Source organism: Myxocyprinus asiaticus, chromosome 4, assembly GCF_019703515.2.
Source record: "Myxocyprinus asiaticus isolate MX2 ecotype Aquarium Trade chromosome 4, UBuf_Myxa_2, whole genome shotgun sequence".
In the NCBI taxonomy this organism is placed as follows: Eukaryota; Metazoa; Chordata; class Actinopteri; order Cypriniformes; family Catostomidae; genus Myxocyprinus; species Myxocyprinus asiaticus.
Genome location: NC_059347.1, coordinates 49,850,349 through 49,866,545, shown reverse-complemented (window position 1 = coordinate 49,866,545; position 16,197 = coordinate 49,850,349). Strand labels below are relative to the sequence as shown.

General features: G+C 37.9%; 2 protein-coding genes and 1 non-coding gene across 5 annotated transcripts in view; all 3 read right to left on the bottom strand.

The window, feature by feature from the left end:
• The window catches only part of LOC127432313 (golgin subfamily A member 3-like), a 29,269-nt gene extending 21,591 nt beyond the window's left edge, over positions 1–7,678 (bottom strand). The window contains exons 1-4 of one of the 3 annotated variants that reach the window (XM_051683212.1): positions 7,616–7,678; positions 5,974–6,277; positions 3,311–3,577; positions 2,169–2,281 (exon numbers count right to left, since the gene is read on the bottom strand). In XM_051683212.1, coding sequence (XP_051539172.1) covers positions 2,169–2,281; positions 3,311–3,577; positions 5,974–6,124 — 531 coding nt within the window. In that variant the 5' untranslated portion in view covers positions 6,125–6,277; positions 7,616–7,678. Of the gene's footprint in view, positions 1–2,168; positions 2,282–3,310; positions 3,578–5,973; positions 6,278–7,615 lie in introns of those variants that run through there. The other 2 variants (XM_051683216.1, XM_051683225.1) reach the window with 2 other exon arrangements.
• A 468-nt stretch (positions 7,679–8,146) lies between these two features.
• On the bottom strand, positions 8,147–15,722 carry LOC127439985 (ran-specific GTPase-activating protein-like). The gene is made up of 6 exons (XM_051696315.1): positions 15,576–15,722; positions 14,099–14,235; positions 12,504–12,661; positions 12,266–12,394; positions 9,744–9,806; positions 8,147–9,439 (listed from the first exon to the last, which is right to left on the bottom strand). Exons 1-6 carry the CDS (start codon positions 15,588–15,590, stop codon positions 9,294–9,296), a joined length of 648 nt encoding a protein of 215 aa, XP_051552275.1. The 5' UTR covers positions 15,591–15,722; the 3' UTR covers positions 8,147–9,293.
• LOC127440258 (small nucleolar RNA SNORA77) lies at positions 9,592–9,720 on the bottom strand. The gene has a single exon (XR_007897112.1). It is a non-coding gene; the product is annotated as a small nucleolar RNA SNORA77 (small nucleolar RNA).
• Positions 15,723–16,197: the final 475 nt, after the last annotated feature.

Sequence of the window (16,197 nt, the reverse complement as noted above, 5' to 3'; positions counted from 1 at the left end):
TTTGCTGTTTAAATATTTGCAGACATGCAATTTTTTAAAGACAACCAAAAATTCACAAAATGTATGTAAAAATGTCAGTTTAAAATATATAAACAAACAGGCTGACAAATGTTTCATTTAGTCAATACACCCTAACATTCTGGTTTTACCCACAAACTGCCATGCTGTTCTTTAGAATGACTAATGCAGTCAAATTCTTGGGTTAAATGAATGATAGGCTACATCAAGATTTTAGGTTAGAATTTAATTAGTAGGCTATAATCAGCATGTACAGGTCTTGTAAATGGTCACCAATTCCTTTAAGATTCTTTTAAGAATTTTTAAGCACATTTTTAAATTCACTAGTTCATTTTAAATGGTCCAGTGTAACAGGTGAATTTTTAAATGCACGTATCTATCTCAATTACAATGAGTTCAAAAAAGTTGCATGCATCGAAATAAGTGGCCCATAAGATGGCTTTAATATGTTTTTTTTAATCATGTCTGTCAGTGTCTATGCGCATTCCTCATTTAGCACGCTTGGTGTGCACCTCTTATTAGAGAATGCTGTTGCTAATATTAAGCTCAATTCTCCATTATTGAGCACGTGCGCACCTCTCCCTTGTGATTGGTGCCCATTAAGTATTTGATTGATAAATGGTGTTCATAAAGAGGACATTGTATTTGTTATCTTCCCTGTAAACTATTTAGTGCTTCTCTTGCAATACGTTTGCAAGAGAAGCAGCAGGATCAACTCTGCAGCTTTGTTCTCTCTCTCTTTCTGTGAGTTGCGCATATACTTTTTTATTCTTGCGCCTGTACCCAAGAGTACCAATCTGTATGAAGTGCGTTGATGTGGTGAGCTTAGTGTATAAGAGCTTTTCTCACTGAAGGTAAGGCATTTATTTGGGCTTTAGTGGGGTGGTTTATAAAGGGTTACAATTTTATGTTTTAAGTGTATTCATAATAAATTTGCCATTGCAGGTGCAGTGTGGCTCTGTATAATGCTAGCTACTGTTTCTTAATACCTGTTCCTTTACATCTGTTCCTGTGTGCCGTTTCATCAGAGTCGCTTCATTGTTTGTTTTTCCAACTTGTTGCACTACATTTGTCTTGTTTCTGCATTGTACAGTGCAAAACATTAAATAAAAGACGTGAAAAAAAATACCTCATTATAAATAACATGGATTGCGGGAGCGGTGCATAAGTTCCGAGGCGCAGGGCAAGCGTGAGGCGAAAGTGCGAGGCGATAGTCTGTGTTCCGCGACTGCTACCGGGTCCTTTAATAACGAATACCGTGCGAGTAAGGGCAGCCGGTGGAGTTTCTGGTGCCCCCCTAGGGTAAGATGGTGCCCCCTAGGGAATTGGTGCCCTACGCAGACTGCGTAATATGCGTATAGGGAGCGGCGGTACTGGGTCAATGCTTGTTGTAGCTAGAGAATTATGCCTAAATATGCTCCGATGGGCTTTCATTGACTAGCACTTGTAAGGGACCATCTGAAAATTCCACCCACAGCACTAAAACGTCAGAGGTGTCCAAGTATTTATTAATTAATTAATTAATTAAAGTGTAAGTTATACATTCAATTTAAAATCTTTAGAATGTGTAAATGTTTTTTTTTTTTATAAGTGTTAAGACAGAACATGCAAGGCAGTTGCATTGAACACTTGGACACCAGTGATGTTTTAACACAGTGTATTTAATTTTTTAGTCGATCTCTTATGAACCATAAGTGAACGTTTAATAAACTTTGAACTTAAATTCAACTTCGCCCCGCTAAATATTATTATGCGGTCATAATGCATTGATGTTTTGTTTAAATATAATTTGGTTGGTCTATGTATTATGATGTGGGGTCACTGAACTCTCAGTGGGATGGAAAATGAGAATACCTCTCTTACCATTCTACCACTCCAATTTAGGGGGGCCACTGGGGAGCAAAACATATTGACACAGGGGAACTGAACAGCTTTTACAGATGTGGTCACTATGAACTGTGGTTGTTTGGAAAACAGTGTGAAGATTCTTTAATTCTCCTTTTGTATTCCACGAAAAACAAATAACAGCATACAGTTTTGGAACGACATGAGCGTGAGTAAATAATGAAAACAACTATTTTTGGATGAACTAGTCCTTTAAATGCACACTCACTGGATAGAAAGTAATTTCCACACATTCAGTGACTCACTCTGTCTTTGTGCTTCTGCACTCTGTATTGTTTGAGCTGTTCCTCTAAACGGCGACGGGCCTCTTGACGAATTTTCTCTTCATTTTCCATCTCCACAGATGGCTCTTTCGAAGCTACAAGAGAGATGCGGTCAATAAACACAGAAAAAAACTCTTGCAGCAAAAAAACAGACAGGTGAAAAGTTCATATATTGTCAACCAAGCTGGAATAAACGCAACAGGCCATTGATTTTATGGGAAAGTATGAGCTCATCAATCCTGAAACATGCTTGTTTGACAGTTTGGGTAAAGGGATGGTTCACTCAAAAATGAAACACATATTGTTACAAACCTGTATGACTTTCTTTCTTCCATGGAACATAAAGGATGATGATGCGCAGTATGTTGTCTCAGTCACTATTTCTTTTCATTGCATCTTTCTTCCATGCAATGAAAGTGAATGGTGACTAAGGTTACTGTCATTCTATCTAATGTTTATCCTTTTGTTTTCCAAAGAAGAAAGAACGTCATACAAGTTTGGAATTATATAAGGCTGAGAAAATTGACATTTTTTGGGTGAACTATCCCTTTAAGAGTAAACATCATGAGTTCTGCAACCCATAATGGGTCATTCCAGCTGCCTTAGTCAGAAAGAGTCAAGAGTCATTCTAACAAGAGACAAGCCTGTTAGTTCTTATTAGTTCAAGGTTCAGCCATATGCCATATTCAAGCCAAATTTACTTGGATACCACCAAGACAACATGCATTCAGAAATCTTGTCATCTCATTCCCAGACAGAATACATTTTTCCTGAATCACCAAGATGCCCCTCTTCCCAGCACCACAACCCCAGGATAGTTAACAAATTGCTCACCACATGGAGATAAAAATTGCAATGAACATCAGCCATCACAGAACCCACAACCAAAGCAGAGACTTATTAGCTGGGGACATTATGCAATGGCGGAAGACTGTAAGAGTAAAATCTTTCTGCAAGCCGAAACAGGGCAACAGGCAAAAACAGGGAAGGCTATACCAAAAAGGAAGGGTTAGCCTATTACCAGCTTCAAAAGCCAATAACTTCAGCAAACTGGGGGGTTAAAACACAAAAGGGAAGGATGGGTGATTTTTTGGGGGGGGGGGTCTCCGGTATTGTATGCTTACACAATTCAGTCTCCTGCATTGGAATACTTAGTCTGAGCGATTGCAATGCGTCACCCTTGTGAACAGAGCCCTCTGCAAGAGCTCCCTCAGACTTCTCTAGGTTGTCAGGGAAAGAGGCCACACCTGGATCCTGCTCTGCGCTCAAGGAGGAGTTCGTGAGACGGCTCCCCGGGGAAGGAGTTGCCAGAGGTGGGGTGCTGTCTCCACAAGCTTCCTGACACTCCACCATGACCTCTCCGTTTGGCAACAGCTCTGTTTTGACATGACCTACCACAAAGAGAAGGCCATCAAGAAGGAGTTTCAATTTTGAAGTTGCACAAGTTATATTTTTATGTTTATGTTATGCCGGCTGATATGGCAATGCTCTTGGATTATATTCTGACACCTATCAGCATGGATGAAGCATCATATAAAAGTTTTTGTTAAGTAATGCCATTGTATAAATGCCCTATTCACAGATGCACCAATTTATTTCGCATCTTGCCACCAAAGTGTCTAATAATAGGAGGGTTACCGAGATAAAGTAGGCAGTAATCAGATGGTCATGTGATCTCAACATGACTACCACCATTAGGAGGGCCACCCTTCTGTTGAATTTTTTTCTTACGTGAATCATCATTTATTTTCACACGTTCTAAGTCTACTATTATTTTCCCAAAGGTAACATTTTCTTAGAGTGGAAAACTAGTTTAAAGGAATAGTTCACCCAAAAATGAAAATTCTCTCATAATTTATTCACACTCATGCCATCCCAGATATGTATGATTTTCTTTCTTCTGCAGAACACAAACAAAGACTTTTAGAAAAGTATCTCTCAGTCAGCTCTGTTGGTCCATACAATGCAAGTGAATGGTGACCAGAACGTTGATGCTCCAAAAAGCACATAAAGGCAGCATAAAAGTACTCCATATGACTCATGATTTAATCCATGTCTTCAGAAGCGATATGATAGGTGTGGGTGAGAAACAGATCAATATTTAAGTGCTATTTTACAATTAATCTCCACTTTCGCTTTCTCCTTTTTGTATCTGGCAATTCTTTGTGTATATCACCACTTACTGATCAAAGCCGGTCAAAGAGTTACAGTAAAGAAACAACTTAAATATTTATCGGTTTCTCACCCACACCTATCTTATTGCTTCTGCAGACATGGATTTAACCACTGGATTCATATGGATTACTTTTATTCTGCCTTTATGAGCTATTTGAGCTTCAAAGTTTTGGTCACCATTCACTTGCATTGTACGTACCTATAGAGCTGATACACTCTTCTAAAAATCTTTGTGTTTAGCAGTCATACACAAGTCATACACATCTGGGATGACATGAGGGTGAGTAAATGTTGAGAGAATTTTAATTTTTTGGGTGAACTATCCCTTTAAGTGCACCTTAAAGGTGAAAACAGTAATTTTTGAATGTGGTCTGCACTTATATGGTCTGCACTTATACAATGCTTTTTTTAACCTTAGCAGTTTTCAAAGCGCTTTACACTGCGACTCATTCACCCATTCACACACACACTCACACACCAATGACGGCAGAGCTGCCATGCAAGGCGCTAGCCTGTCATTGGGAGCAACTTGGGGTTCAGTGTCTTGCCCAAGGACACTTCGGCATGTGGAGTCATGTGTGCTGGGAATCAAACCGCCAACCCTGCGATTAGTGGCCAACCTGAGCCACAGCTGCCCCCCCATGGATTTACACTGACACCTAGGAGCGTGGATGCAGCATAATTCAAATGCAATCGTTTTTAGTTACGATGCCATTGTAAAAAGTCACTATTCACTGTTAGCAATGATTAATTTAATCCCTAAGTAAAAGTGTCCAATAACAGTATGATTACTGACATTAAGTGATTAGAATTTGGCTGGTCTTGTGATTCTAACATGGCAGCCCCCATTTAGGGGACCCTCTCCATGTAGATTAAAATAGCTTTTGAAAGGTTACTGATATCACTGGAGTCTTCATCTCATGTGAGTGGTCATGTTTTCACACACGTTTCAAAATTACATTTTGAAGTAAAACTTTTTAAATGAGGAAAAAATTACTGAGCGCCCCTTTAAGGTCCAAATTAGCAACACAAATTAGCATGATCATATCTAATATAGCACGATAACAAAAGTCATTCGTTAGTTTGTGATTGGTGCTTTTGTTCACAACCTCTAAACATGATTAACAACCAGTGTAGCTTGAAAGTTCTCCTATGTACAAGTCTTGCAAGACAAGTCAAACAGCCTAATCAAGCTAACGTGACAGTTCAGGAAATTGACAGTGGGGGAAGTTTGAAGATGTATAATGAGAAAAAAAAATCTTTATAAGGAAACAAATGGCATTTACTATAAAAAGTGGGAGGGAAAAAAACATCTTAAAGCAAGTGACGCAGTAACAGCAAATGTGCACTTAAAACATTAAACTAAACACAACAAACCATTACAATCTCGCAGACATCAGCATAACAGCAAAACCTGACTCACATTCTGAGCATTATTTTACATAACAAAAATCTGAAAGTGTGACTTTCTGATTGCAAGTCAATGTTCACAAATGTAACCATCCAATTTAAGCAATACTGGGCATAACATCCATTCACAACCTTATTTTATCATTTCAAAAACTATGCAGTCAAACCCATATTTGCACACAATTCTATGCAGAACACTCACCATTAGGGATTTTCTCTGTTACAAGTGATCTGTCCAGCTCCCCATCCTTCAGACATTCTACAGTATTGCTGTTTGTATCTTTGCTTTGTTGTAAATTCGGCTGGTGAGGGTTGGCCTCGGTTGAGGCAGCATCTCTATTTCCATTTTCCATTTCTCTTTCAGTACAGATGCTGCTTTTGCATCCATGTACATGAGCGGAGTCTCACTAGTGCAATCTGCTTTTACTTCATGCTCGGCAAACTTTGGTTAAAACTGTAGGCTGGCTTGGGTGATGGAGCAAGAATTTCTTGAGTCCTCTGTGATCCTGTGGAATGGGAGCATTAGTTTAAATGGAGAGGAAAGTGCAAGTTTTATTACTTAATCAAAACAGTGGCAGGTAAAATTATTAATTTACTATTAATTAGTCACTATGATGAGGCTTCCATGTACACATCTTACAGCTTATTACAGGGACACTCCCCCTGGAGCAAACTCAGTTTAAGTGTCATGATCAAAAGGCACAATGGTGATGAATAAATTCACTTTATGCCATTGGAACAGGATGTTGCACTACCCGTTTCATTCATGCTTGATTTATTATTTGTATACAGAGTCTGTATTAATTTGCTGTCTGTTACATTGTGCTACTGTGTTGTTGTAAATAGCATGTTTCTCAGTACCGAATGTTAGCACCAAGGTTTCTTGAGAAACTGCAATTCCCAGAACAAATTACAACAATACTGACTTTGATAGTTAATGAATCACACAATATAGGGGTTTGAACCTACAACCTTTCACTTTCCAGACCAGATATTTAAGCACTAAGCCTCACCACCACAATTCAAAACAAATCACTCGAAATTAAAGTTGTTGCATTTCAAAAATATTAAAAGGCTTGTATAACTTTTTAATGACCTAACATTTTAACATAGTGATTTGTTTAAACAGATGTGGTTCAAATGACAGTTGCTTTATTTCAGTGTCATGACAAACTCGTGACTGACATGCCTGGAGATTCGTTTTCGCGGGGTTTTTTTTCTTCTTCCCCCTTTTATATAATATGAAACAGAGTGGTGGAGTAATACGTTTTCTGTCACACAAGGCTGCATTATTAGACTACCCAGCAGTACATTATTCTAACTATAGACCAGTGTGATTTTGTTCTTATTTTAAGACACCTGTCAGACTCTGACATGAAAATGAAGCTGACATTACTTTAAAATTTAACCCATATATTGTCGTATATAAGGAGTCATTCTAAACAGCACATATAAACAGATCAGACTGTCAATAGCATGAAAAACTAGTTCCATTACCTGTCACTTTAAGATAATGAGAAAGTGTAGCTGCTTTGTGTGTAAAGGATTCGCCTTAATACACAGACACAAACAAAACTATTCTAAAAAACAATCAACATGGAAAAAATGATTTGACCCTACAGATAAAATGTGAAATGTAAGTTCATTATTATGAATCTCTGATCTCATTAGCATCAGTGTGTTAGCTGCTTAGCCTCTTCGCACGATATCTAGAAACCTCAGGCAACGGATGCGTGACATTGACACGCGACCGCGCTACTACAGAACAGTCTATCAAGGCCAATACATTGTGAATAATTAGTGTGACGGTTGGCAGAAACTGTAAAAAGTAATTATACACCAACCTTTCAGACGTTCCCCTCTCTGCACTACGTGGCTGTTCAGGTTCCGTCTTTCAAAAAGATCCGATTAGCAACCGCTTCCTGAACAATAAAGGTTCCGCATAGAGATGCTGCGTAGTTCAAATAATCGTCTTGAAAGATTCAAGCATTTATTATTATCTGTAGAGTGATATTACCCCATAAGCACATTCCCTAATTTACTTTCAACCACCTTATTTAACAATAATTGGTTTATGAAAGCATTTTGTATTTTTATTATTTCAAATTACCAAAGCATTCAAGTAAAGCCTTGCTCTGTGGCCCTTAGTGTGTAGATTTATTGCTCTTAAAATTCATATAAACTATTGTATTTTCCTTTTTATAAACATTTGTATTCTTTTCAGTTATTAGAAAAATACTGTAGCACTTAACAATATTCCGCAGTGAATGCATTTTACTGTCAAATGAAACAAAGAGGACATAAGTCTAGTTACAAAGAGAAAATTTGATTGTGTTCCTTCAGGACTATACATGGAAGCCAAACAGACACCAGTGTGACAAAGCATCAGAGTCTTTTAATTTGGTTTGTTCACAACCCTTTACATTATTAGTTACCACTAGAAAATGTGAGATTTCAAGTCAATCATCAAATGCCAATGTAATTTTAAGGGACCCTGTTGTTTTTTTTATCAAAATGCTCAAAAACAGGGAATGTGAAAAATTCATTAAACGCAATATCAAAACAGCAATTCCTAAAATTTACATGCACAAAAAGGCTAAATACATCCTCTAAAAGCCAGAAAGCATTCTGTGTGCAGTCAACAGAGATAAACCACAGATATGCCCTTTTAAATCTTTGCAAATGTGGTTTCTTGGAATTTAATTGGAGTAATCCTTTTGGAATGATAAACGTAGCTAATCATTTTGGCTATCTTATTTTTCTTAATGTTAAAATCACTTGCAAACAATCAGTTTACACAGCTCTTTTTTGATGACAAAATTGTAAATTGCTTATTCTTTTCCAGCTTGTGGGAGCACCACAAACACAAGTGATTACAGTCAACCATTCTTTATTATCTTGATTTCCATTTAAAACAGAAGAGGGTCACACCCATTATAAGTTGAAAAATTCCTTCAGTTATTGATGACAGCTGACAAATGTTTGGCCTGATGAACCCCTCCACAGAAAATGAGTCAATTAAAGAGCAAATTCGAGCCACAGAGAAAGTCAAACATTCCTCGTGTGACTTTATTGTAAGGAAAAGTCAAAGATCTCAGATACTCATACTCCCTACCAACTCACACAGCCTGCTCAGAGAGTGCTCATCTAGACACTCTCAATATAACTCTTTAAAGTACAAAAGAAAAACAACAAAAGTGGTTACCCAATGTGGGAATCAATCAATAGCACAAGCCTCGTATCGTAGCATGTCGTGTCAAAACACAAATACATGATAACTGACGACTGGTCCACAATATATGAAAAGATGAAGGGCAATATGAGAGTTTGTAAAATGGGACAGAAGCTCACATCTTGATGATTGAGAAATGGACGCATTAAGTGTGGCACCAAGGTCTTGTGAAGTCAAGAAGCCAAAAAGAAATAAACAAAAAAAAAGTGTCCAAATTTAATTTTCAGAGTCTGTTGTAGAAAAGGGGAAAATGGCAAGTGGAGGATCTGTATGTAGAAGCATTCCTGGACTCATTTCTTCTCTTCCGCCTTTTCCTCTTTCTTCTCTTCCTCCTTCACCTCCTCATCTTTCTTGTTCTCCGAACTCTTTGACTTGTCGTCTTTTACAGACAGCTCCTCCAGCTTTTCTGCAACCTTGTTGGCGCTGTTCATGTCACCTGTGAGAAAGTTGAACAGAACAATTTGGCTGAGGCTCTTGAAATGAAAAAGCAAGTTTAGGTTCTCAATTCAAGAGTTTAGAATAGATTCATAAACAAACTTAATGTTAATTATAAAAAATAAAAACAATCAGCCAACCATATGAATTCTTATGAATGTATCAGAAGGTACTACCACCTCCCAAGTAAATGGCAAGGCAATATGTACATTCTGCAGGTTACTGTTGCAGACAGAAAAAGTTTAAGGCTGGATGTCTCAGTCTTAAACAGAGTGTGTCTGCCTTCTAACGTGGTAACATCTTACCTTCTAGGGACTTTCTGACCTCTTCTTTGCATTCATCAAACTTAATCTTGAACTTCTGTGCATCTGTAAGAAAGAGGAACTAAATAAATATGGGCACAAACAAGCAGAAGTCAATCATGCTGATAAAAAATGCCAATAAAAAACACCAATGCAATTAAGATTGCAATGTTACTATTATTTAGAAAATTTCACTAACCTTTTGTATTTTTGTTTGAAATGAAAAATGAGTTTCACTTTGTTTCAATACCATGTTAAAAGCCTTAAGAATCTTCCTTTATCATAGCAAATTGTTTCACTCTTTTTAGAATCTGCATTACACAATACAGTGCTGTGAAAAAGTATTTCTATGTGTATTTTTCATACTAAATTGTTTTAGATCTTCAAACGAGATAACATAAAACAAAGGCAACCTGAGTAAACACTAAATACAGTTTTCAAATATATATATTTTTTATTGAAGCAAAAGTTATCCAACACCTATATCACCCATGTGATAAACTAACAGCCCCCTTAAACTTAATAGCTGGTTGTGCCACCTTCAGCAGCAACAACTGCAACCAAACACTTCCGATAACTGGAGGTCAGTCTTTCACAAAGCTGTGGTGGAATTTTGGCCCACTCTTCTGTGCAGAACTGCTTTAGTTCAGCCACATTGGAGGGTCTGAGCAGGAACTACCCATTTAAGGTCCTGCCACAGCATCTCAATGGGTTCAAGTGAGACTTTGTCTAGGCCACTCCAAAACTTTAATTTTCCTTCTATTGAGCCATTCAGAGGTGGACTTACTCCTATGCTTTGGATCATTGTCTTGCTGCATAATCCAATTGCGCTTGAGCTTCAACTCACGGACTGATGACCGGACGTTCCCCTTTAGGATTTACTGGTAGTGAGCAGAATTCATGTTTTCCCTCAATCAGGCATGTGATCAGCTAAGCACAGAAAAGCAGGAAAATGTTCCGAGCAAAGTGGGGGACAACGAACAGCCCACCCCCCAATCAGTAATCAACATTAGTTAACATGAACTAACAATTAAAACTACTTCTACAGCATTTAGTAATCTTGGGTAATGTTAATTTCAACATACAGCTCTGGAAAAAATTAAAAGACCACTGCAAAATTATCAGTATCTCTGGATTTACTATTTATAGGTATGTGCTTGAGTAAAATGAACATTGTTTTATTCTATAAAGAAGAATTGTTTTATTCTGTAAGTTTATTTCCCGATCTAAACAGGGGACAAATTTGTCTAAAACTGAACATGTTCTAATGCCTGCGCTGTATCTGCAGTGTTTTATGATTATACAAGCTGTTCGATATGTGAAGATAAATGTCACGATTTCACAGCAAATATTACGTTAGTAACGCAATAATTGCAGATTAACAATAGCTATTTTTAACCTGTCAGCAACTGTGACAACGATTCAATGCTGTTTTATATCAGACCATTTTCTTTCTCTTGATGAATTGAAATAAACCTGTCTTACTTGAATGTGTCTTTTACTCCATCTTGCGTGTTCTCAAAGTGTGTGCGTGACGTAGAAGCTGTTGAGTTGTTCCGAAGGAAGGCTGAATGACACTTGTTTGTAAGAAAACCCATCTTCCAAACAGTTCCATTTCGACTCATCAGTCCAAAGAACATTTTCCCAAAAGGTTTGAGGATCATCAAGGCGTGTTTTGGCAAAATTCAAAAGAGCCTTAATGTTCTTCTGGATTAGTAGCGGTTTTCGGCTCACCACTATTCCATGGATGCCAGTGCCTTTCTGATAGTGGTGTCATGAACAGTGACCTTTGATGCGAGAGAGGCCTGCAGTTCCTTGGATGTTGACCTTGGCTTTTTTGTGACTTCCTGGAGTCGTCACTGTGCTCTTGGAGGAATTTTGTACGGTCGGCCACTTCTGGGAAGGATCACTACTGTGCCAAGTTTTCTCCATTTGGAGATAATGGCTCTCACTGTGGTTCTTTGGAGTCCCAGAGCATTTGAAACAGCTTTGTAACCCTTCCCAGACTGATGTTTTTCAATCACCTTCATCATTTCTGCAATTTCTTTCAACCTTGGCATAGTGTGCTACTGGGAGACTTTTTAGCCAACTTCATGCTGCTGAAATTTATATTTGGGTGTTGATTTGATTGAACAGGGCTGGCAGTAATCAGGCCTGGGTGTGTCTAGTCCAGCTGAACGCCATTATGAATGCAGTTTCATAGATTTGGGGATTTAGTTACTATGGGGGAAAATACTTTTTCACACAGGCCCAGTTGGTATTGGATAACTTTTTTGCTTCAATAAATAAAATTATCATTTAAAAACTGTATTCTGTGTTTACTAAGATTTCCTTTATGTAAGATTGTTAATTTTTGAAACAATCTAGTATGAGATATACACAAAAACAGAAGGCGGCAAATACTTTTTCACAGCACCGTATAACCTAGATTTGTAGCTTTTCCGTAAAATGAATACAACTACTCCGGTATATTCCAATATATATCTTTTAGGTTAACAAAAATGAACACCTTAATTTATACTCACTTTCTGCATTGAGGAATCGGATAGCCAGCAGCTCTGCTTTCGGTTGTTCATCAGCAAAGTCTGCATGTGTATTCCACACCCAGGCCCTGTCACTACCTGCGTTTGGCTTCAGCTCCATCAATGGCATAACTACAACAGAGGATTTTCATCATTTTGTTAAAAAGGAGGAAGAACAGTTGAAAAGATTAACAGTTATCCGCAGCTGAACAGAATGGATGCATTGTGTTGTTACACTCACTGTTGTGGTTGGCACAGATTTTGAGAGTGCGATCTCTTCTCATAAGAAGACGAATGGAACCCTTCTCTTTGTGTCGCAGGAGTTTGACATCACCTGTACCGCGTTCCTTCCACTCAGGGGGGTCGTTCTCACTGGCAAAACGGTACAGCTTTGCCCTCCTAGACAAAACGATATCAAAGAAAGTGAAGTTGTCAGCTTTATATAATTTTTGTGTGGCTTTACCCCTCTGATGCATTCATTAAATAACAAAGGGGGAAAATAATTTATTTTTCCGATGCAGAATATAATAATCTAATCTTCTAATTTTCCAAAAAGATGTTTTCTGAGAAAGTTACACATTTGTCTATTACAACAGAAAGACAATGGAAATTATTTTAGATTTACTTTTATCACCATGAAGTATTTTTTTTTTATAAACATGAAACCATGACAAAGATTACAGTCATATAGATTTATGGGAAAGGGTGGTGGTTTGGATAACATCACACACCCTGAACTGTTTAAAATGTTTTTTAAAGATCTGACCGCTATAGTGGACACCATGCACCAGAGTAAACCCTGATTATTAAATAATCGCCTGACTGCGATTATTGTGCACTTCAAATTCCAATCATATTTTACTATACAAATAAGGATATTTTAAGTGAATATAGAAATGCCATGAACAAATCATTTTCTCGCCTCATTTTCCGGGGTTATTGCATTATGTGAGCTCTCTAAACTCTGCACTCATTGACCTCCACTGTAGACCGCACTCAGAGCCACTGAAGTGCGTGCAAATACTAACCACTTCTGAAGTCCTCAGATCTGACGTGTGCACCGTCTGGTGTGGTTCATGCAAAACTCGTGCAAAAATGCAAGCCAGAATTTTGATACTGAACACAAAGTGCTCCAGTTTCATTTTAATGCAACATTCCCATAAATTTCTTGGTTGTTGCGGGTTTATGCATGCCATGTTAATGATACACAGTTACACAGAGATGATCAAATGAAGAAACAGTTTTAAACACACACAGAATCTCAAAGGTCTTCCTTCATGCAAAATAAGGGCTTGTGGGTTTAATCAGAGAGCCTTAAAATAACATGTCAAAGCAAAGAACAGAAATATTTTACTGCCAGGGTTCCAAAAACCGGGTGTAAAATGGATCAAGATAAAATTGACGCAAAACAGACATTTTCACCATTTGGAAATATTTTGATTTTTTTATATACCTTTTCACTTAATTGTACCCCTGTGCAATACTTTCAAAGTCTTAAATCATTCTAACCTCATATTTATTGTAATCATTTACCCCTATTTTTTATATGACGCCAAGTTAAATACAAATAAAAGACTTAAGGTGTATGCATATGAAGCACACAAACAAGTTGTATGACAATAAATCAACATAACGGTGAAAGCCCTGAAACGGACAATTAATCCTCATAATCGCTATTATTATGTATGACAAGTAATCGTCAGCCAGATTTCCTAATTGTGACAGCTTTAAACTCTCTGGTGTAGGAACAGAACATTTGATCAAGTAACAAAAAAAACAAAAACATTAAAAACATTTGGGGGATTGACCATATTGGTTAGCAATGAACAGACTCACATTTTGAAAAGTTCCTCTTCATCCTCTTCTAGAGTTTTGACATCCTGCTCGGGTAGTGAGACTATAGGCTCAAAATGTGGGTCATGGTTGGAGTCTTCTACATTATCCGTGGATGTTTCATGATCACCTTGTGCCTCCTGGAGGGGGAAATTATAACAGTAATTTTTGTAATCAAATTTCAAAGAAACGCTATAACATGAACAGGGCAAGTGAGTGATGCTCCTGTCTGATGCAGTTGACAATTAATCGTCATCATAGATGAAATATCAAAATGATCTTGAAAAACAAAAATGCAAATTTACAATGGAATTTCCACACAGCATGTGTTAAGCTTCCCTACTGTCCCAATCCTGTCTGTGAGGCCCTGCTTCCAAAATGCTCATCAGATCAATGGAGTGAATGGCTGTAGGATTTGGAAGGATCAGTCTCTGGAGTTTGGCCTATTGTCTGCAAATGTGCTGCTGCAACCAAACTTACACCCACTAGTGCTCGGCTGTGATGTGAACCTGGACTTCAAATACTGATGATGTTGGTTGGGGCAAACTGCTTTCACATGCACTTGCTGGTCACCACATAATCTAACATATCCACGAAGGTCTTGTAGAGGAAATTCGTGAATTTTAAGGCGTTCTGACCAAGACTAATGGCAAATTTCCTACTACCGTGGGAAACTTTGAGCAGGATCAACCCCCTGTCCGCTAAGTGTGTTCAACCTCCAAATCCACATCACCACGCAAATTACATTTTTACTACTTGGCATCAATTAGGATAATATCTCAGGAAATGTTAATGTCTAAAGGCGTGATTTACATGAGTTTCCCAGAACTGAACAGTCAGCTAGCAACAGCTAATAAGCGCCTAAAGCGGCCTAACAGCATTTAAATCGCCTGAAACTCGTTTACCCCACCGTTTTGACTCTATAACGCAAATAATGGTAGCAACACTCAAATCGACACAGACATACAAAGAGGCGGTGAATAAACCGGCTTTGAACGTCACATGTGCGCCATGTTAGCAATGCTAACATACAGGCTAACAGTGTCGTATCATCGCAACTTACAATTAAAAATTCAAATGAACCATTTTTGTACAGGACATGTCATGGACACACTACGGTAATAAAACACAAAAACTTAATAGTTTATTAATGTGTAAAGCTGCAACCAATGCAATTACACAAACAAAAAGCGTATTTTGACGGACGTTACATGTACTATTGACAGTGTAACGTGATTTTAAATAAACAAGTACATTTTAAGCCGTTTAAGAAAGAATACTGACACAAAACAACTAGGGGGTTTTAATGCATTATATCGAAACGCTTGAGGTAGGAACAGTTAAAAACACACAGCCGGCTTTTCCCTTTACTCTTTTATAAGATCCTCATAAAACATTTATCATCAACAACACAAAAACCCAAAATAACCTTCTGTCATCCTCCGAATGGGACAGGAGATGAAGATGATAACACTCTTACCTTCGGGTCCGTCATGGTTTTTGCAGATGTTTGAAGATTAGAGAGAGTTTCTGTAGGGGTTGATCAGCGCGAGCTCGTGAGATTTCACTCCGCTGTTTTCGCGCGCGCCTAACCGGAGGAGAGCGCCGATGACGTCACCACACCCCCAGCAATCGCGCTTCAGTGGCTGCGCTCTTATTGCGCAGAGTTGAATTGATGCTGTTGTTAATTTGTTATTATAAATCTTATTCTAAATAATTCAGTGAAATGAATTTATAGGGAAGCTGTGTTAAATTGTAAACAACGTTCAGAATTATGACTGGAGAGAAATTTGTTGACCTGGTCAAGGATGCTTTGACAGCAGTGACTGGTGCATAATGCCTGTGACAAGTTTTAACATGCACCATATGGAAGAATTGGCTACAATATTTACAAAGAGAATAATATGTACAACAGCATCTTTTATATTTTTTTTAAAGGAAATGTGCTTTTCGGTGAACAGCTGAAAACCACATTTCACAACAGTGCCGTTCACTGAAAACCACTTTTTCTTAACAAAAAGAAAAAAAGATGCTGTTGTATATATTATTCTCTTTGAATACTGCTTCTGCATGGATGGTGATTGGTCTCACGTGTTGTTGCC

Coding starts and splice junctions, on each gene's coding strand:
- LOC127439985 (XM_051696315.1), bottom strand. Junction 12,662..14,098: donor GAAGAGGAACTTTTCAAAAT/GTGAGTCTGTTC, acceptor CGTTTTGTCTAG/GAGGGCAAAGCTGTACCGTT. Junction 9,440..9,743: donor GGTCAGAAAGTCCCTAGAAG/GTAAGATGTTAC, acceptor ACTTTCTCACAG/GTGACATGAACAGCGCCAAC.